The sequence below is a fragment of the Ovis canadensis genome, chromosome 18 (assembly GCF_042477335.2).
Source record: "Ovis canadensis isolate MfBH-ARS-UI-01 breed Bighorn chromosome 18, ARS-UI_OviCan_v2, whole genome shotgun sequence".
In the NCBI taxonomy this organism is placed as follows: Eukaryota; Metazoa; Chordata; class Mammalia; order Artiodactyla; family Bovidae; genus Ovis; species Ovis canadensis.
The window spans coordinates 73442983-73464724 of NC_091262.1; the positions used below are offsets into that span (position 1 = coordinate 73442983).

Consider the following 21742-nt stretch of genomic DNA (forward strand, 5'->3'; position numbering starts at 1 on the left):
TCTGGAGTGCCTTACCGTGAAGACGTGTGGTCCACGTCCAGCAGCGGCTGGTTGAGATTGGTCAGGTCAAGGTTATACTTTGTTTTATAATACTCCGCAAACGTTTCATACTCAGGGGAAGGAAATTTACTCAGGGGGGTAAGATCAGTGTACACGTCAGCGACATAAAATCGATGAGGCTGATCAAAATTGCGGTATCTAAAAAAGAAAAACAGTTTCAGTGACTGTATGGTTTAAATCACCTATTCTCAAAACACAAACTGTTTTTAATACAGAAATGCAAATTATGATTTTAAAGTAAGAGTTCAAAAGGTTAAAAATATATAACAGCAATGACACTTCAACTCTAACTAATACATTTCAAGTGAATTTAAGCCAAGAGAAACTATATTTACATCAAGTGAAAATCTGACTCTCCATTCTCTCCTATTCTAAATATCTCATCCTTATTCTTGGAGAAGGCAATGGCACCCCACTCCAGTACTCTTGCCTGGAAAATCCCATGGATGGAGGAGCCTGGTAGGCTGCAGTCCGTGGGGTTGCTGAGAGTTGGACACGACTGAGTGACGTCACTTTCACTTTTCACTTTCATGCATTGGAGAAGGAAATGGCAACCCACTCCAGTGTTCTTGCCTGGAGAATCCCAGGGGCGGGGGAGCCTGGTGGGCTGCGGTCTATGGGGTCGCACAGAGTTGGACATGACTGAAGCGACTTAGCAGCAGCAGCAGCACCTTATTCTAAATATCTATGCTTTGATAACACATGAAGCCAAACGGCTCCTCTTGTTCAGTCGCTAAGTCGTGTCTGATTCTTTGCGACCCCATGAGGTGCAGCACGTTAGGCTCCCCTGTTCATCACTACCTCCCGGAATTTGCTCAGAATCATGTCTGCTGAGTGGGTGATGCTGTCCAACCATCTCATACGCTGCCAGTCCCTTCTCCTGTCACCTTCAGTCTTTCCCAGCATCAGGCACTTTTCCAAAGAGTGCGCTCTTCACATCATATGGCCAAAATATTGGAGCTGAAATGGCTCCTCTAAATATCTCTAATTTCATCAATATAAACAGTATAGAAAACTTTCAATATCCAAGCAACCAAGTAAATAGTTTATGCATTACTAAAGCTAGACATGAAAGATTCTTGACCCACAAGATGCAGGCTACTGCACCGTTTCTGACAGGCTGGCGTTAACTAACATTTAAAACATGGCACTGAGGTACAAAGTGAAAAAAGAAAAAACAAAAACAGAACAAAATCCAAAGACAACTGCAGCCAGTATTTTAATTCTTTAAAAAGTGTGACATTTAATCTTAATGCTCAAAAACTTGATCCCCTAAATTTTTACCAAAAAGGTGGCACTAGTGGTAAAGAACCTGCCTGTAAACTCAGGAGACCTAAGAGACTCGGGCTCAGTCCCCGGGTCCGGAAGAGTCCCTGGAAAAGGGCATGGCACCCACTCCAGTATTCTTGCCTAGAGAATCCCACTGACAGAGGAGCCTGGCGGGCTACGGTCCATAGCGTCACAGAGCGTCAGACAGGACTAAAGTGACGTAGCACACATGCAACAAAGCACTGTAATTAACTATTTTCATTGCGCTTAATTAACACTATGCCTTTCAACAATTTTAATAAACTGTTATTTATAATCAAATTCTTTAAGACTTTGGGGATTAAAGGATGGAGGTTTTACAAAGAAAGCCTATCAATATCATTTAGATGAGCTGACCTTCACAAAGTAAAATCCTCTCACCAACAGCATTTTAGGCTTTGTTTTTATGCACGTAGACTGGGGAGCACAGGCCTTCCACTAAGAGATACGTGAATTTCCTACTGGCCACAGCGACACCAGGCTCACAGCCCACCACGTGCCCCATGTGCCCGGGGCAAACCTTCAAAAGCGAAGTGTCAGCTCCACCTTGCTTTCCGCTTAACACCTTACCTTGGAATGATAACTGCATCTTGGTAATCTTCTAATTTGAAAACAAAGGGAGTTTCTTTTGAATACTTTGTGCTGGGAATGCCTATGCGAGCTTCAGATTTCTCGATATCTTCCATGAATTTAAAGTCAATGTCCAAAGTGCTGGAGTCATTAACTTAGGGAAGAAAAAGATCTTTTAGCTTTTTAAAATATAATACAGGTTAGACCCTCCCTCAAGCTCTGCCTTCATTCCATGTGCCTAGTTCAGAGTTATCAAAGAGATTGCTGTACTATATTCAGTTAATCTCATTGTTAAGCAACACTTTCGTTTTTTAGCTACTAGGCAGACAATGCTTTAGTCTGGGTCCTTCTTACCAACGTTAAGAGGTAGAACACAGTAGGCTGAGTCCGCGTCTGCGGGTTTAAATTCTAGGGCAGGTTTTTCAAGCCGAAGAATATGCGAGAATATATACTGGTGAAGTCTTGTAATCAACTCAAGCATTTGCAGAGATAACGTGAAGCCGGACTTCTTCAACTCAATAGATATGGTCACCTCTCCAGAGCGCGTGTACACAGGAAAGTGTGGGATCTTCGGAGAAAGAAAAATAAAGCCCAGGGTTAGCCGAGATTTCAGTCCATTATAAATAGTTAACTTCAGAAGAGGAATGATGCTTTCTATCAGGGGAACAGAAGAGACACTTCCAATTGTCAAACAGTGACCATTCTGAGGTAACAAAAGACAGTTACTTTTAAAGTCACTTTTCCTTTTAAAGAAAAAAAAAACAAAAAACAAAGACAGTCCAACATAAAAGGCCACTATGAAATGTCCACCTGAGGTATGGGCTTGGCTGTCAGTATTCCAAAGCATCTCGTGGTGTCCTCGGGGGGGTAGAGCTTCCGCCTTCTGAAGTTGAGCTCATCAGGTAAAGGCGTCGTCAGGACCATGCCGATCACGTACAGGTAACAGGGCTGACCGGGCTTGGGGTAGCTCTCCCTCAAACATTCGGGGATCTGGGAGTGGAAAGAAAAATGTAGGCAACAAGTGCAAGCATACTCACCTCTTTTCCAGATGTTGGCAAGAAAACAAATATTTTTCCTGGCTTTACTAAAAGCTGATGAGAGGAAACTAAGACCCAAGGCAGGAGACCTCCTCATTTACTTAACCTCACTGGAGAGGTATTCAAAACCATCAAACGCCGCAGGGTCTTCTAACACAATACTATTCATTTGACGTGGGCTTCCCTGGTGGCTCAATAGTAAAGAACCCGCCCACCAATGCAGGAGACACAGGTTCAATCCCTGGATCAGAAAGATCCCCTGAAGAAGGGAATGGCTACCCACTCCAGTATTCTTGCCTGGGAAATCCCACAGAGGAGACTGATGGGTTAAAGTCCATGGGTTGCAAAAGAGTTGGAACACAACTTAGCAACTAAACAGCAACATTTCATTTGACCTATTTCTTCTGACTAGAGAACAAACTCTTTTCTTCCCTGGGTTTCTTAGTCTTTACTCACTGTTGAATATCAGAAAATAAAAGCAGCCAAATTTTTAAAAATCCTACATAATCCTGAAACTCAGATAACCTTTAGCAACACTGTCACATACCATATCATCTTCCAGACTTTTCTGGAATAAATGTATACATTCCAGAATAAATGCACATAAATATATACACATACATATTTTTCATTACAAACGGAACCACAAAACAAAGACTGTATCACCGATTTTTACCTCTAGTTACTACCATGAGAGTATCTTTCAGGGTCAATACAAGTCAGTACTATTTTTAATGGCTGTCTGATTAAAGGAGTAAACTATGACTTAAACTAAACTAAGTTTCTAAACTTCTAATAGTCATACGACCCCACCCAATAGTCTACAGTTTCTAAGCCTCAATAATATAAAAAATAATTACATCTATACTTAAAAGGTGCAGAAATGCTGGCTAAGAGAGATAGTTCCTAGAGTATCAGACAGTACAGAATGCACCTATTAATTACACAGGATGCAAAGCCGTACTGTGCTTCTCAAAACACTTATTAGTGGCAACATTTGTCACATGAAACTAGCCCAGGAACCTCTAGGGTAATGTTAGAATAGGAAAACTGGATATGAGAAAATAAGCAGTTTAGAAAATCAGATAACTTAATTTCTGATTTTTGAAAAAGTGACATGATTTTGAATCTTGAAAATGCTTAGCTGGGTGCACTTTTTTAAAAACGTAAAAACTCAATAAAACTGCAAAAAAATAAATAAAAAGAATCATATTTAAGCTAAGATCAAAGTACACAGCAAATTTCTGCTTTTGTTTGGGGGTTTAATAAGGTAAAAATATTGACTAGTATTTTTAAAATAAGTACTCCAGCCCCGTATGGTTACAGCTAGAAAGCCACAGATCCAGCTACACACGACACGCTGGAAAAGCTATTACTAGTCAGGCCACGCCCTGACTCCTGGCAAGCCACCGCGCTCACGCCTGCTGCGCGCCCCTCACCCTGTACGGGCACGCGTCTGTTTTAGCACGCACACCCTTGAGATCTTAGTCCCCAGTGTAAGGTAGAGCGGGGACCTGCCACTAAAGTGAATGAAACAAAGAACGTCTCTTTAAGTGACATTAACTCATTCCGGACAGAATGTGATAAACACAAGGATCCTTTTGAGAAGAAAAACAGAAGCGATGCCCGAAGTGAGAAAGAGCACACACTGCACAAGCAGCAGAGAAGGGGCTGCCGTGAGAGGAGCTGCGCGCGAGGCAGGGAGGCGAGCTGAGACGGGCTGGGCGGAGCGACACGGGCTTGGGACGCCAGGCAGAGGAGTCTGGGCCTGGTACCGCAAGCCACAGAAGGTCAGGAAGGCTAGGTTTGTGTGCGGCTCTACCCAATACTAACTGCTTTCGGGTAGCACTGCCTTCGCTTCGTGGAGCCCGGTCTTCCTGGAACACTAGTCTCTTCTTCATCGTGCAGATCCAGCTCCTCCTCATATTTAACAGTCTCCTTCCCAACGGGCATCAAATGGTCATCCAGTTCACCTAAGAAATGTAAAGAGAAGGAACGTGATTTTGTAATAAAATGCTCAATCCTGATTTTGCCTAATTAGTGGATCATTCAGAGCAGCTCTGTGCTGGGAAACAACTGGACAAATCACAAAGACTAAAGCATCTGTGCTTTTAACAACAACAGCGTAATCAGATGCGACAACTGAAGGCTGAGTCTACTGTGACATCCATATATTCAGTATGATGAGGATTATAAACTCTGTTTTAAGACTCAAAAACAAAAACATGTAAACAGGAAAACAGTATCAGATCATCCTTTTACAAATGCCACCGGAAAACAAGTCCACCCATTTTTAAAAAAGCTTTCATCTGTACACAAATATAGACTAATTTGAGAAACCAGTACATTAAAACACAAAACATCAATGTTCACGATTCAACAGTCAGAAGACCTTATTACATTTATATATTTAAAAGGAGTTAGAAATGAGAGCAAATAAATCACAGCTGCTCAGCTGTGAAAAACAGAGCTCTTCCATCTTACAGGGTCTTCAAGCTACATCACACTTACATCTATCCTCCCCAAGAGCACCAAGGGCAAGGCATCCACAGCCCACAAAATCCTGGAGGCCCATAAAGCCCCTGAGGTGCTTTTGTTACACAATGTTTTTAACTTAATTTTTATTTACATGTGTTTTTCACACACACTTACCAATTTTGTGCAGTTTTTCACAGCAAATGAGAGCCACGACTCTTTCAGCCAATCGAATGCAGCTCATTGGGGGACCCTGGAAGTAACAAAAAAAAAAAACATGTCCACAGTATATGCATGGAGCTGGAGTACCGTTGGCGCATAAAACACAGACGAAACCTCTGCCCTAGTATCTTGAAAGCTGAAGTTTACTAGTTCTTCATTGTGAAAAGCATCAGCCAGTTTTAAAAAATCCTATTGTCTATATTTGAAAAGCCATCTTTCAAAATCCTGCCCAGTAAAACCTATACCAGTTATCATAAAGAGTTTACAATCTTGATGAATTTAAATTTCAGTAAGAATTTAATATATCAGCATTGAGACCAAGGACAGCAACTGTATGAAGGTCTATTTTTTCCAATCAACAACAAAATAACTAGAACAGCCCAACTATATTTAATGAATTCTGTGTCGCTGTAAGGAGAAGGCAATGGCACTCCATTCCAGTACTCTTGCCTGGAAAATCCCATGGACGGAGGAGCCTGGTGGGCTGCAGTCCATGGGGTCGCTGAGAGTTGGACACGACTCACTGACTTCACTTTCACTTTTCACTTTCATGCACTGGAGAAGGAAACGGCAACCCACTCCAGTGTTCTTGCCTGGAGAATCCCAGGGACGGTGGAGCCTGGTGGGCTGCCGTCTATGGGGTCGCACAGAATCGGACACGACTGAAGCGACTTAGCAGCAGCAGCACTGTAAGGATCACTGTAAGGATCTAAAGCTGTACGTGAATGATGCTGCCAGAAATGTTCAGAGGAGTAAGATTTTAAGATTTTAGAAGAATCTTCAGAGGTCGTCTAGCCTAACTCAGAGAGTCTACAAATTACATATATATAGTCTATTGAAGACTCGAACATGTAGTTGACTGCAAAAGAGATTTCTAAATGTACTTTTAAAAGTAGATTTAAAGCCAAATTTACCTATAACTTGCACAGCCTTAGAGAAGCTGAAAACAAATCCATTAACGACATTAACTTTAAGGCACAATCATTTCTTTTTCTAAACTTACAACAATGGAGGCTCGAAGAGGTGAGTTAATTGGCAGATAAAGAGTTGAATAAAATGTACCATCAGGCAACTCTCGGGTTCTACATTTAGGAGCCAGATGAGTAAACGGATCACTTGGTAATCTAGCACAGTATCTGTGGGGGAAAAAAGAAAAGAAATGGTGACGCTAAGTCTGCAACTGAGAAACAGAAGGAAAAAATCTGATAGTCACATTCTATCGTTTGGTGTTTTATGTTCCTCTTCCTCTACTGAATAGGTATTTATATGCGTGGTTTCAGCATCACTGCTTCAAACTTTCAATAAGATGGACTATATGTATGTTTATATATATACATATAAAAAAAACTCTGAGATGACGTTCTGTATCTGTGCTGTTCAACAGGGAAGCCACTGAGCTCTTCAACTGCAGCAAGGGCAGCTAAGGAACTAAACAACTTTAATTTTTATTAAAATTGATACTTGAGTATCAACAGCCATATAGTTCTGTACTATGACTGGACAGTGTAGAAAGTATTGTTCAGAATCCATTAAAGGAACGAACCGCCGTTTGTTCCTTAATGATTGCCAACAATTACAGGGGCCTGTGCAAGGCAGGCACCAGCAGTGGGCCCAGTGTTCACCCAAGGAGGGCAGGAGAACAACCGGGCCACCCCACAACAGCACAAGGAACACGGGGCAGGAAGCCGGCCCTGAGGAAGCTTAGCCTGAGCAGGGAGGGGGCCGGGACACAAAGCCAACCTGGCGGGGAACAGATGCATACGAGGAGGGCAACGGAATGGGCTGCGATGCTGCAAGGCCAGAAACACTTATTTCTGCACAATACTAGCTTTGCATTCTGACCGAAAAAACCACGAACAGAATAAAACAACTTCTCTTTCTTTCTGTCACTGAGGCATCACAGGCCGTAAACGGAGAGATTGGTTATTGCTTGCAGATGGTGAACAACACAACGCTTACAGAGTCAGACCGAAATCTCACGATTCTCACAGGTTAGCTACCACGTGGCCTGCGGCCGTACCTGTTGACGTGCCCAATGGCCGTGTTGATCGTGACTCGAGGACCGTCCTCAGGCCTCAGCACGTATGGTGGGAACACATCGTCATCATCCACCACGGGCTCCGTGTCGGCCTCCCCGGTATCAACTGACTTGGAACATTTGTTTCGCAAGATCTGAACAGTTTCAGAACAGAATTTATGAGAACAAATGCCTTTCCTGCCACTAGCTGTCTGCCTCTGAACCTACGAAAAAGCTCTCAACATGAAATCTCTCTCTCTCCTAAACATACCTCAATACTCCACAGTCACCTGCTGCAGACAATTTTCCCCATGCATCCTTCCCAGCGCCAGTCAGATGGAGATGTTCCCATCCAGGGAACAAGACCCTGAACTACCTCCACCTACCAGGACACAAGTGATCGCCAGTCTTACATGAGTATCTGGGCTATGTCATCACTCTCAAACCACTCCGCAACTCAAGTCAACTAGGATGACACCGTCCATGTGAACAGTATACTTCCTAATCTTCCCCAATAACCTATATGACCATTTTCACTGCCATTTTATTGCAAAATACTGTTGGCTCTATGCAATTACTCTCAACTGTCTAATAATGTACCCAGTGCACACCTCTGTTGAGACTATTCTCTGAAGATACAACTGTTTTTATTATTTCTGTATGCATAAGAGTAACTTACAGATAACATGTGAATCTTACCTTTTCAATAGCTTTGTATGTTTTAAGGTCTTCTTCAAAACTCTTTATTTTATCTGTATCTGCTAACATTACATAATTAGAGATGGGTGCCCTCGCTCTTCCCTTAGACTGAACATAGGATCGATACTCTGTGGGCAGATCAAAACGAACCACCAAGTTGCATTTCGGTATGTCAACACCCTCTTCCACAATACTTGTTGCAATAAGCAGGTTGGTTTCATGTGCTCGAAATTTCCTAAGGACCTGAAAAAAATCCACCAGGAAAAGGAATTCTAACAAACTTTCCAAAGAAAAGAGGATAGTAAAATAAAGGGACAGCTGTCATTTGTGACAATACTCTGAGCACTCTTAATCCAGGCCAGGCTAAAAACAATGACAGTATCACACAAAACTCGAGATGCCATGAACATTTGGGCAAAGAAACTCTGATTTAAAGACATTTTCAGCTGAACATGACTTGAAAAAATCAAAGTGCCTTTCTACTTTAGAGAAGCACCCAGGGACAAATCACAGTCTTCCGGCTAAAGACACTGGCTTCTTTAATAACCAACAGAGTGACCAAGTGAATTCACCTCTGAAATCCTGTTGATATGCTAAGCCTCCCTATGGGACCTGTGTCTGTGAGCCTATGCCAACATCCCTCCAAAAATGTCAAAACTCCATCACTAAAATCCCTAAATCACTTGGAATTAAAAACTACAAGCAAAGCATCACTTATTTTCTGACATCCTGGGACACACTTAATTTAAGGGATCAGAAATGATTTTTTTTTTAAGTGAAATTTTTTTTCATACTAGATTTAAGGGAACATCATTTCCCAATTCAGCGTAAGTTAAATAAGAAATTAAGCTGGGTTTTAGACTGACCTGTCAAGACTCTGGCTACTGAACTCCCCAAACTTGGAGTATTATCAAAGAAAAATGACTTCGACACGAATTATTCTGCTACTTTTAACTTCAATAACAAATTTTACATAAAAAGTTTTTATTTGCAAGCCAGGAACACTATGTTAGGTTTTATCATCTTTATAGTGCTATTTCCTATATCAAATCTTGAATAAAAAGCATGAAAAAAATTAAACCAAAAATCTTTCAAATATATTGCCATTTTTAAAACAGTCAACCAAGGTAGGACTTTCAACAGCAAATAAAATACATTCTAGGAAAAAAAAAAATTCAGTTTGTTGCTTCAGAATCGTAACAAGTCAGCAAGAGTTATATTTACATGAGCTGTCTTCTTCTATGAAACGTAGCTGTGTGTCCTCAGCCCCATAAAGGAAAATAAAATGGCTGATGGCAATTAAGACACAAAATTGATTTACCAGACAGGTATTCTAATTCTACACATGAGAATCATCGTTTGGCTACCTCAAGGGAAACAGTGAGTCTCTGTTTATGAGTACTGTATATCACCAAAAAAATGCAGAGGAACTATAAAGAGAGGGGGTTCCTATAGGCAGAGTTTATATATGTTCTGAAAACTGTTACTGTACAATTATTTTCACTTAGCTTACCTCTTCCTGTTTTCTGAATTCCGCTTCCATCTGTTTGTTCCGAGGCTGATTCTTTCCAATGCCATGTCCAGTTATAAAATTGCTGCTGATGTAAGCCAGCTCTGGATCTTGTTTGCCAGCTTCCTTTATCAATCTAAGAAAATTATACACATCTGAAAGTTAAGCACTGCTGAGGGAAAAAATTTAAACTTTTGTTTGTAAGGTCTCTCTTAAAATGGAAATTCAGGTTTTTTTTTGCCAACATACCTAACAAAATAGTCTTGGTATTTCCACCCCCCAACTAGCTTAGAAAGAAATCACGTCACTCTTCGTGTCAATCTGTGCACCAAATACTTAGAACACCAAAGACAGGGCTGATTTACACGACACGGGTGAACGAGATGGTCACAGTCCCTCAAACTTTCTAATTTGGCAGCAATGACCTTCACAGAAACGTGGCCTGGGAAGCGACAGCGCTAGGCAGATAGAAACACGGGCTCTTCATGTGTTCTGGCTTTAGGCCAAGCCTTATAATGAAAAAGCCACACACTCTCTCTCCAAAACACGCTTCCCTAAGCGCACGCACAGCTTGCTGCAGTGGTCATGCCCGTCTCTGTGACCAAGCTTACGCAGAGTTAAGTGCCAAACACCCCAAGGGACACTTCATTCTCTTCTCTCTCCGTGTAGTAAGAGTCCTAGCTGTGCGTGCAAAGAAAGACGCGTGTTGTTTCTGTTCGGTTTACCCCAGTGTCCTGTCCCCCTGGAAGGAGGGCTCCAGGGCAAGGAAAGCCTCCATCCACTGATAAGCATCTCCATTCCCAACACTCTGTGGCCCTGCTGATGGCCACTGACCACAGTTCTGCATGAAAGGCCACTGAGCTTCAGTCCTGCAAGGCTGACAGAGCTTGCCTCCCTGCAAAGCTGAGATAACTCCCCTCCCATCTAGGCAGGAAAGAGGATAGGATCTTGAGCTTGTTCCCCTTCCTGCCTACTCCTCTCTAACAACTCAGAAAGCCTGTCCCTGAAAGCGGGCCCTCGGCTACAAAAGGAAAAAGAGCTACGGGACAGGCTCACATTACATGGGTGCAGAAGGTCAACAGTTAGTGTTACCATTACAGCTATTCTGGAAATATCCACATTGGAAAACTCAGCGCACAGGATAAATGGTTCCACACCTGACCTAAGTGATCCCACATGGTTCCTCTGAAGTCATACAACGTAGCACAAATTCCTAATAGAAAATTGCATTTTTTAAGTCAAACCACTCTTTTCTTTTTTTTTTAAATAAGTACATGAAACAGACTAATATCAAAGCCCTGGGAGAAACCTTGAGTGGCCATCTAGAATATCTTCCTGCGTCCAAATCAGTAAAACACTGGCATGCCTAGGTTACTTTGAGAGTCTGCTCTATAGTTTAAGTACTTAAAATGTTCAAAATCAGAAAGTTCTTTAATATGTTCAAAGATTTGTTATTATGAACTTATGATGTCAGTAACAGAAAACACTGTTACATGCAAACTGCATGCCCCAACATCTAAAATATGAAATCAATTATTATAGAAATAATAAGTACTTCCAAACTTTAGTTTATGTAAACAAGCATCAATTTGAACAAAACAGAGGTTTAAAAATGCATTTCCAGTTACTCCTAATTAGGCAGAGAATGTATCTTAATTTGCCTAAAATAATAAATCTGGCAGACTTCAACTAGCTGAGAATTGGAAGCACCAAGAGTACTTTTATTTCTCCTTAATGAGACTCTCATCAGGACTGCAGGGAAAGGAAGAAACAACGAGCACATTCAACGACAAAGTCCCTTGTAAGCAGCAATTAAATGCTACATACCTATGCTCACCATGTTTAAAAAGCAAACATTTCTCTATCAGATACGTTTACGGAATCCCTACAGACAAAGCTATGGGCTTCCAGAAAAACAAAGCGAGGTCTACTGTTGTCAGGGCACTTGTATTAATCAGGACTACACTATCTGCCCAGAGATTTCACGGCACCGCAGAACTGCTAGGGCGGAATCTTGTTCCTTTTAAGTTTACACTGAGTTTCTGTGAGTTGCTCCACAAGCAAGCTGTCTGATAAAGAAAGCTGCTCTCTAGCGCAGCAGACACTCACTAGAGCACCTCAAACAATCTCTAGCAAGGAAGTGATTTTTTTTTCCTGTTTTCAAATTTACTTGAAACCAGTATTTCTGTAAAATTCCATGAAAATTAACTACTAAGAAAACACAACTTTAAAAATATTAAAATTCAACGGCCAATTGTATAATATTCAGCAGACATAAAAATGTAAGAGTTTATAAATACAATCATATTCAGCAGACATAATTTACTGTAAAAACTGAAAGAGTTGGTGCTTACCCTCCATCTCTACCTTCCTCACCGTGGCCGGCACAGGCCCACCCTGCGCGTGCACACAGCCTCCCCGAGTACAACGTCAGGCGGTAAGACTGCGGTGTTTACAGTGTCTCTCACTAATGACTCAGTAAGAAAGGGAGGTATTATTACTATCTTATAGATGAAGATGTTGAGGCTCTAAAAAGTGAAATAACTTGCACAGAATATACACCTAAAAAGTGAGTGAAGATAAAAAGAACCAGGGCCCCTCGGAGAAATGGCTGATTCCATGGCTGAAGCAAGAAAAACACAGGATGAGCCTGGAAACACCTTGGCGTACCAGAAAGTCAGGCAGGGTTCAAAAATCAGAAGGATCAGGGCACGTCAAAAGGACACAGGCACTAACCTCCAAGAGCCCCCAGTGGCCCATGGCGGAATAACTTATACAAAAAACTAACCCAGCAACAGATCATAACCAAGGTATAAAATAAACCGACACGAGTTCACAGTGATAAAAGAACATGAGTCAACAAATATAAACAGATACACAGGATAAAAGAGACATGTTTCCCTTACAGAAGAATTTCAGTAACACATATAGAGAAGCCCCTCTCCAGGCAAGAAGCTAAATTCCTCTCTCCCCAGGATAAACTAGCTTCGGTGACCTGCTTCCAAAGAATAAAGTAAGAAATAAGAAAAATAATTAACTTCACAGTGGAGGAAATGGGCAAGTGCATGAAAATCATAATCACGTGATGAAGTTTAACATCACCCACGATGTTCTGTGTCGAGATCACGAATCCCCCTCAGATAAAGCAACAAGAAGGGCACCTCATATAAAACCCAGTCTAATCCTGAGAAAAACATCAGACAAATTCAAACTGAGGGGCAGTCTACAAAATATCTGACCCGTCCTCCTCACATCAAGGTCGTCGAAAACAGGGAAAGAATAAGAAGCCATAAGAGACCAAAGGGGATTAGGGAAATAAAACTAAATGAACTCTGGTACACCTTGGATTAAAAAGAAGACATTAATGGGAAAACTGGGGAAATCCAATAGAGTCTAGAAGTTAGTTAATAGTAATACACCGATGTTAGTTTCCTGGTTGCAACAAACGTACACTGATAAGGTAAGATGCTACTGACCTAAGACATGGGGGAAACCCAGAATGGGTATGGGGAACTCAGTACATCCCAGGAACTCTTCTGTGAAGACAAAGCTACTGGGAAAAGAAAGGAGTGGAGGGATGGGGGATAGAGAGAAGACGTCAACCCAGGTTTGTTCAATGCCAAAGTCGCACAATACTAATAAATCACACAGTGAAAAGAACTCGAGACTTGGAGAGTGGAAGTCACTTTCTGCCACTTGATCCTAGAGTTATTTCAGGGGTCACAAACTGTTATCTTACTCATCTATGATAGAGTAAAAACATCTATCTTCTTCCCTCATGGAGTGTTCTGAAATTTTAAAACTATATAAACGTACCAGACATGAACAATGGACTGGTTCCAAACTGGGAAAGGAGTACATCAAGGCTCTATACTGTCATCCTGTTTATTTAACTTACATGCAGAGTACATCATGCAAAACGCCAGGCTGGATAGAGCACAAGTTGGAATCAAGACTGCAGGGAGAAATATCAATAACCTCAGATACGCAGATGACACCACCCTTATGGCAGAAAGCAAAGAAGAACTAAACAGCCTCTTGATAAAAGTGAAAGAGGAGAGTGAAAAAGCTGGCTTAAAATTCAACATTCAAAAACTAAGATCATGGCATCTGGTCCCATCACTTCATGGCAAATAGATAGGGAAAAAAAGGAAACAGTGACAGACTTTATTTTCTTGGGGTCCAGAATCACTGCAAATGGTGACTGCAACCATGAAATTTAAAAGATGCTTGTTCCTTGGAAGAAAAGCTATGACCAACCTAGAAAGCATATTAAAAAGCAGAGACCTCACTTTGCTGACAAGGTCTGTATAGTCAAAGCTATGGTTTTTCCAGGAGTCATGTATATGGATGTGAGAGTTGGACCATAAAGAAAGCTGAGCGCCAAAGAACTGATGCTTTTGAACTGTGGTGTTGGAGAAGATTCTTGGACTGCAAGGAGATCAAACCTGTCAGGCCTAAAGGAAATCAGCCCTGAATATTCATTGGAAGGACTGATGCTAAAGCTGAAACTCCAATACTCTGGCCACCTGATACAAAGAACTGACTCCCTGGAAAAGACCCTGATGCTGGGAAAGATTGAAGGCGGGAGGAGAAGTGGACGACAGAGGATGAGATGGTTGGATGGCATCACCAACTCGATGGACATGAGTTTGAGCAAGCTCCGGGAGTTGGTGATGGACAGGGAGGCCTGGCACGCTGCAGTCCATGGGGTCGCAAAGAGTCAGACACGACTGAGCAACTGAACTGACTGACTGATACAAAAGGTAAATTACAGACGATAAAGCCTTAAGGATATAAGGCAAAGGAAAAACTGTAAACCCAAGACTGGACACATGCAACAGAAGTAGCTATTTTTTATGTTTCTGATTAGGAGAGTAGAAAACTGCCCGTGTATTACAATAGCTTCTACCCCCGTGAAACTGTTTGCTGAAGAGTGGTTTTTCCTCCCATTAAATTGATGGAAGGAAAGAATCTGGATTTCAGGAAGTTTTTCTAAGCTTATTAAAAAGCTTACTGGAACAAGACCTCTATTGTACATTTAATTAGCTGCCCATAAAGTAAACCCTCAAACCACTCCTGATTCATCATCCAACACTAAATTCCAGGCACATTTTATGAAAGTTGATCGCAATTAATCTGATCCTCAAAGTCAACAGGAAGTAACACTGATTTCTGATAAACCTTTTCAGGCTAATATTCCTGGCTCATCTCCATACTTACAAACACATGGAGAAAAGAGGGAAAAAGGAAGAAAATGAAGCCCCCACTTCTCTCCAAGCCCCAGAAAATGTACTTAATTCTTAACCCATCCTGTGTGGGGCAGGGAGTCCGTCTAGAACTCGGCTTAGAACTGTGCCAACATTAAACTTCTCTGACCCCAAAAATGCCTTTCCCCCATTCTAAAAAATAACCCGAGGAGTGGTGCACTCCCTGGACTGTCTCCTGGCAGTCTTCCCGCTGTAAAGCACTGGTTTTTAGCGTTCTTTGATACCCAAGGGCATCATGATTACACAAAGAAGTGGAAACGAGGAGGCAGAATATCAGGATTCTTGAATGGTCTCTGCCACTGGCTGGCAATGTAACTCAGAGCAAATCACTGATCCTCCGGACACCTTCCTCTTTTTTTTTTTTGCTCATAAGAGTGAGTGAGTTGGGTTAGTCAGTGAAGTTCCTTTCCAATCTTAAACTTCTGATTTCAATGTAATTCACTACCTAAAATTATTTTACTTCGTATCCACCATCAGGATCAGGCCCAATGACTATGAAAACTTCCAGACTGAAAACCGCTGGATGACGACCCCAGAGTCCAATTTCTCGTTACCCAAGTACATTCTCAAGTCAGGAGCCGTTCTTTTTTTTTTTTAAACCCCAAATTACCTCAGGAAACAAAGTTTAATTTCTCCTCAGAGATCAATACTTGCAGAAAAGGTTCTTAGGGATCAACTTTGGCCAATTAATCTTGTAGAAACAAGTAATTTGAAGTACAAAATAAGAACTCTTTTTGGCCCTTACAAATAATAGAGCATCCATCCACAAATCAAAAGAAACATACATTAAGTGACCACGTGATGCAAATCTGAAGTACAGCTCCTTGGCTGGGTCTATATTCAGGAGAAATACACTTCTACTGAAGAAGGAGGCAGGGTGGAAATTTACAGCCTAATTGGTATTTACTGCCACCTTTGTCAGTATTCTCTGAATTTCTCCCTAACATTTTTATTATCTTCTGATTTGGAAAATTTTAATATGTAGTCTATGAACCAATTCAAATTTCAAACCCAGTTGTTACATGCTTTTCACTGCAAATGTGCAAACTTGAATAGGCATTTATTAAGAAAAAAAGCTAACACAGAAAAATGAGCCACAGCAATATCCTGATAAAATTTATCTTAAGATCACCTGAAGGAGAAAGCGTGGTGTGAAATGCTCAAAACCACGCCTAATACATCACGTGTGTGTGCTGAGTCATGTCCCACTCTTTGCGACCCTGTGGACTATAGCCTGCCAGGCTCCTCTGTCCATGGGATTTCCCAGGCAAGAATACTGGAGTGGGTTGCCATTTCCTTCTCCACTAACACACCATGCTCTTGCTGCTGCTAAACCACTTCAGTCTCGTCTGACTCTGTGTGACCCCACAGACGGCAGCCCACCAGGCTCCCCCGTCCCTGGGATTCTCCAGGCAAGAACACTGGAGTGGGTTGCCATTGCCTTCTCCAATGCATGAGAGTGAAAAGTGAAAGTGAAGTCACTCAGTCGTGTCCTACCCTCAGCGACCCCATGGACTGCAGCCTTCCAGGCTCCTCCATCCACGGGATTTTCCAGGCAAGAGTACTGGAGTGGGGTGCCATTGCCTTCTCCGAACACACCATAGTCACAGGTTAATAAATATCTGAACTAAATCTAACAACTGAATACCAAACAAGGAAGGTTTACTTTAATGTCAACTTAATTTTTCTGTACTTGCACTCGATTTCAGATGGATTAGAAACGATTAGCATCCTTTAGGAACAAAACCTCAGTCAGGCGATTGTATATATAAACATCCTGCCAATCCCAGGATAGTGTTACACATTGAGTTCTGACGATGGTGCCAAGTAAAGGACTCTTCCCTAAGCCTTCTGCCCAGCTCTTAAAGCTATTACAAGGTATCACTTCACAGAACAAAAAGCTACCTGTTCTACTACAGGGAAAATCATGTTAATCTCAGAGTTACCTGTTTAAGACCACCGCTGTGTATCTTCTTTCCACAAAAATAATTCCACACAAAATATTGGTAAATGGAGAAGGAAAATTTGTCTCTGGCTTCTCTTTCTCTTCAATCTCTTCATCTTCCTCGTCATCCTCAGAATCACTCCAGGACACGTAATTATCCTGGTTCCTATTATTATACCATTCCACGCTTTCAAACTGCTGCCGCTCGTACGGCTTGTACTTGCGTAAGATCTCGAGCAGCTTTATTACTTTAGGAGTGACAAACTTCAGGTCAAGGGAGGCAGGTGAGAAGTGCTCTTCACACAGGGCGTGGATTTTCCTTAGGAAAGTGTCTGTGAACAACAGAAACTTCCGGTGCAGCTCCTCTTGCTCGTGTTTGATGTGTTTCTGTAGCTCTCTGACCATCATTCCAGCTACTTTATCGGCACACCAGGGTCCCAGGACAACTAGGACCGCACGGCAGTCTGAGAGTATCTAGAAAGAAAGGTAAAGACTCCAATGCGAAACAATACTCCTGCAGCATCTTCACGTGGAGTCCAACTGGGATTTCAATTGTCTCAAATCTGCCCCTTCAAAATAAATTTACCCCACTAATGTCAACACTGGGGTTCATTCCTTAAAAGGTTAGGGAGAGGGGTCAGCAGTCTTTCTAAGCTCTACTTTTTCATACAGATGCCAAGAACCACCCTTCTGTTTTCCCCAGTGAAAAGAATCAAATGACAGAAATTAAAAGATGCAACTGTGTACGGTTAATAAAGCAACCTCAGAGCTGTGGTCAGAAGTACAACTAAGTCATTTACTTCCAGGTAAATATGCAAGGAACTACATAACAGAATATATAACTGTGTGTGCATACGCAGCAGAGTATGCCATTTTATTTTAGGGATCAAAGAAAAGCAAGATGATTTTCCTTGAGCTGTATCTGTGCCCCGGAGTGCCACAACTTACAACCCTAGCGCAGACTGGAACATAATTCCATAGTGAGGCTGTAACTGCCAGTTCTGCAGGCAAATAAAAGACCCACTGGGTTGAACACGGACTTAATGAGAAGACAGGTGCTGAATAGAGTCTAGGCACTGCTGCTCCAGAGAAAATCAGCAAGAATTAGGATTCGATTCCACACGGTAGTAACATTCACAGCTGGCTGGGACAATTGACAAATTGTCCTGGGACAATGGTTCTCAAGTTTTAACCGCAACAGGATTCACTGAAGGGCTTAAAATCTCAGACAGCTGGCTCCCACCCCAGAGCTTCAGATTCAGCAGGTCAAGGGTGGGGTCCCTCACGTGCATGTCAAGAAAGTTCCAGAGGGAAGCTGATGCTGCTCGTCCAGGGTCCACACTTTGAGGACCACTGTCCTAAGGAATCACTTCTCAAAGCTGCCCTACTCGGAGATGAGGGGCTCATGTCCAGTTACATACAAAGAAACAACAGAAGAATTCTTTCAGCTCAGGGTTTGATCAGGAACTAACTCATCTGACTAAGAAAAAAAAAACAACAACTGGGACTTACTTCTTATATTCAAACAATCATGACACGTCCTTAAACCAGGGAGGTCTCCACTTAATAACAGAAATGTCTGTCAGGTAACAGTAAACTCAACCCAATATGATACACTCAATGAAAAATGTCCAAAGATACAAGAAGGTAAGGCCTTCAACTAAAATGTATATAAAACAGCCTCATTAAAAGAAAATTCATTTCAACATTAAAAATGTGTGGAAGCCTTTTATTATATTCTCTGTACTTACTTCGTATATGCTTACCTGTTTAGAAATTAAAGTAGAATCTCTTTCTTTTGAATGTACAGATATGTTACAGTCATTGATAAAATTAAGTGCTTCTTCTAACTCCATCAGCAGTCTTTCATAAAGCCCACTTCTGTCAGTAAATGGTCCACAGTCTACCACAATCTCACATGGCTGAGAAGTATATCTTTAACATCAGAAACAGAAGTCGTCAATACCACAATAAATTCACCACAGCATTACCATCCATTACATATCCAAGCCAGAAAAGAAACTCCCTCTTTGCAGCTGTGTAACTACTGGAAGAACACACAGGCTCCCAGCAAGCCTTCCTCAAGCTGTACCCACTCCCATCTGTACTGTTATTTGCCGGCTAAGTGTCAATAAATGCATACGGCTAACAGTCAAAAGAATTCTGTTGCTTCATTGTTAATCACAGGTTTTTCATTCTGATTTTTAGGTTTAGACTTTCACCTTTTGCCCCCTAAGGCATCACCCAGAATGAGAAAATTTGTCAAAATAGACAAGACACTCAACAATGATTACTTCTCAGACCCAGAAATAGGAAATACAGGAGGAGATCATAAGGAGGAAGTACTATCATTAAATGTATCTGTTTCTAAACTACTTGAAACATTTAGCATTTGCAAAGGTCAACTTTCTTAGTTTTTAAATAAATCTTTTAATTCATTTTTAACTGGAGGATAACTGCTTTACAATATTGTGTTGACCTCTGCCACACAGCAACACGCATCAGCACGTGCCCTCCCTCCTGAGCCTCCCCCCAGCCCCAGGCTGTCACAGAGCGGTGGGTGGAGCTCCGAGTTACAGGGACTGCCGCCGCCTCCTCTGCACACGGCAATTCCTCTGCACACGGCAACGTGTGTGCTTCAGTGCTGCTTGCTCAGCTCTGCCCCCTTCTCCTTCCCACGCCGTGTACACAGTCTGTTCTCTACGTGCTCTCCGTCAGAGCTGCTATTAAATAAATCTGCCCTGCAGATAGGTTCATCAGTAATCATTTTTCTAGATTCCATATATATGTGTTAACATATGGTATTTGCTTTTCTCTTTTTCTGACTTGTTTCACTCTGTATTATCAGGCTCTAGGTTCATCCACCTCACTAGAACTGACTCAAATGTGTTCCTTTTTAGGGCTGAGTCATAGTTTAACGTGTCCTCTTAAGGAAAGCTCCCCCACATTTCAATCACAACAGTATCACTCCTTGGATCTTTCATGCCTTTCATAATATGACAACAACACATACATTCCTAAAAGCATATGTAATAATTAAGGAAAATAAATATATTAAAGATATAGTTTAAAATGACAGTGTTCATTATTCCCAACTAGAATTTATAAGAGTCAGATTTTGAGAGCTAAGTAATGATGCCAAACACAACAGAGTATCTATCAGTTTTTTACCTAAACACCTTAAAGGCCGTCAGAGGTGTATTTCATATCACATCTGACTTCCATGAATCGAAATGTTACCTTTTCTTCTCATTTCACAAAGAGAACTCTTTCCAAACTCCTACCAAGTGACAGGCACACTGCAAGGTGTTTTCATGTCAATGTAACTGATAACCCAAGAGTCCCCTGAAACCACTGGTAATGCTATTTTATAGGCTCAGGGACAATTAATGACTCACTTGAAGTCACACATTAGTGGAGCCCGTTCTCAAAACCCAAGTGTGATTTAACTTCACAATCTGAGAAATAAGTCTTCTCTCATGTAACTGTTTCAAGAACCACCACTTGGTAATTGTTAACCTTGTTAAAGGCTGTACCTAACAAGGATATACGGATAATTTAATACGAACTGAATTAATCATTGTAATTTAAAAACCTAATTTATAAAGGTTCCCTTCTACCAACTTAGATTACAAAGGCTATTTTGAAACTCAAAATAGCAACCTCCTCAAAAAGAGACAAACCTAGAAACAGGTCAGAAATTCACACCCATTTTCAAAATCAGAGGGTGTTTCCCGTTATTTTCAATCAGACCGTAAAATACTGAATTCTATAAATAAATTAATGTTCTTTCAAACCATCATGTAGGATGTTTGGGTCAGAACAAAAAAATGCACACACTGACAGAAAAGGACACAGATCGCCTACTGAGTTCCCAGCCCTCATTAACACAAGCAGACAGGCTGGGCCCACGTGTATGCAACATTCCCTCTTAAGGGTGAAACACCGCCATCTGTTACGCTTTCTGGAAACAAGGTTCAATTCCTGCATCTGAAGATGACTGTCCTGATAAGGAATTCTTAGGTCTTCTAAGGGGTATGGAACCAAAGGCCTAAAACCATCCCAGCAGGTTTCACTGAAGCCTAGTTAATCCTAAGTGCTTACCTGTCTAAGACCACCAAGTCAGTTGCAGTTTCAGCATTACTCTTAAGAATTTTCTCCAGTTTCTGAATCTTTTCTTCCAATTCCTCTGGATCACATTTCCCATTTAAAATGGAAGCAGTTAGTCCCAAAATACGAGGACATGATGGACAATTTTCACAAAGCTAATGTAACAAAAGATACTGACAGTAAGGAATTCATTTTGCAAGGCCCCAACCAAAGAGACAGCATCCTGATTAAACGTGGCAAAAAGACCTAACAAATACCAAAATGGTCACGTATGGAATTTACTGTAGCTTACTTAAAAGATCAATTCATCAAAAAGGAACATTTAAATATGCTATGATAGACTATGCAATTCACTTATGATAGATCACATGATTTACTGATTTTTATTGTTTAAACTGTTATTATAGATTTAGAAGTATAAATGTATTAATATTACAAATTACAGATTTGAATGAACATTAGTTTAATATTCAGTCACTCATTCCTACACTGAAACCAAGTTCCCAAAAGTGGTAACTA

The 21742-nt window shown here is 41.3% G+C and overlaps 1 protein-coding gene across 3 annotated transcripts in view; it reads right to left on the minus strand.

Moving 5' to 3' along the window:
- Positions 1-21742, minus strand: part of DICER1 (dicer 1, ribonuclease III) — a 73009-nt gene that overhangs the window by 19619 nt on the left and 31648 nt on the right. For all 3 annotated transcript variants that reach the window (XM_069559391.1, XM_069559392.1, XM_069559393.1), the window contains 13 exons: positions 21218-21378; positions 18880-19048; positions 17115-17587; positions 9902-10034; positions 8389-8631; positions 7693-7844; positions 6676-6808; positions 5628-5703; positions 4809-4948; positions 2749-2928; positions 2293-2506; positions 1939-2092; positions 16-198 (listed from right to left, as the gene is read on the minus strand). In XM_069559391.1, the coding sequence (XP_069415492.1) occupies positions 16-198; positions 1939-2092; positions 2293-2506; positions 2749-2928; positions 4809-4948; positions 5628-5703; positions 6676-6808; positions 7693-7844; positions 8389-8631; positions 9902-10034; positions 17115-17587; positions 18880-19048; positions 21218-21378 (2411 nt within the window). The remainder of the gene's footprint in view (positions 1-15; positions 199-1938; positions 2093-2292; positions 2507-2748; positions 2929-4808; positions 4949-5627; positions 5704-6675; positions 6809-7692; positions 7845-8388; positions 8632-9901; positions 10035-17114; positions 17588-18879; positions 19049-21217; positions 21379-21742) is intronic.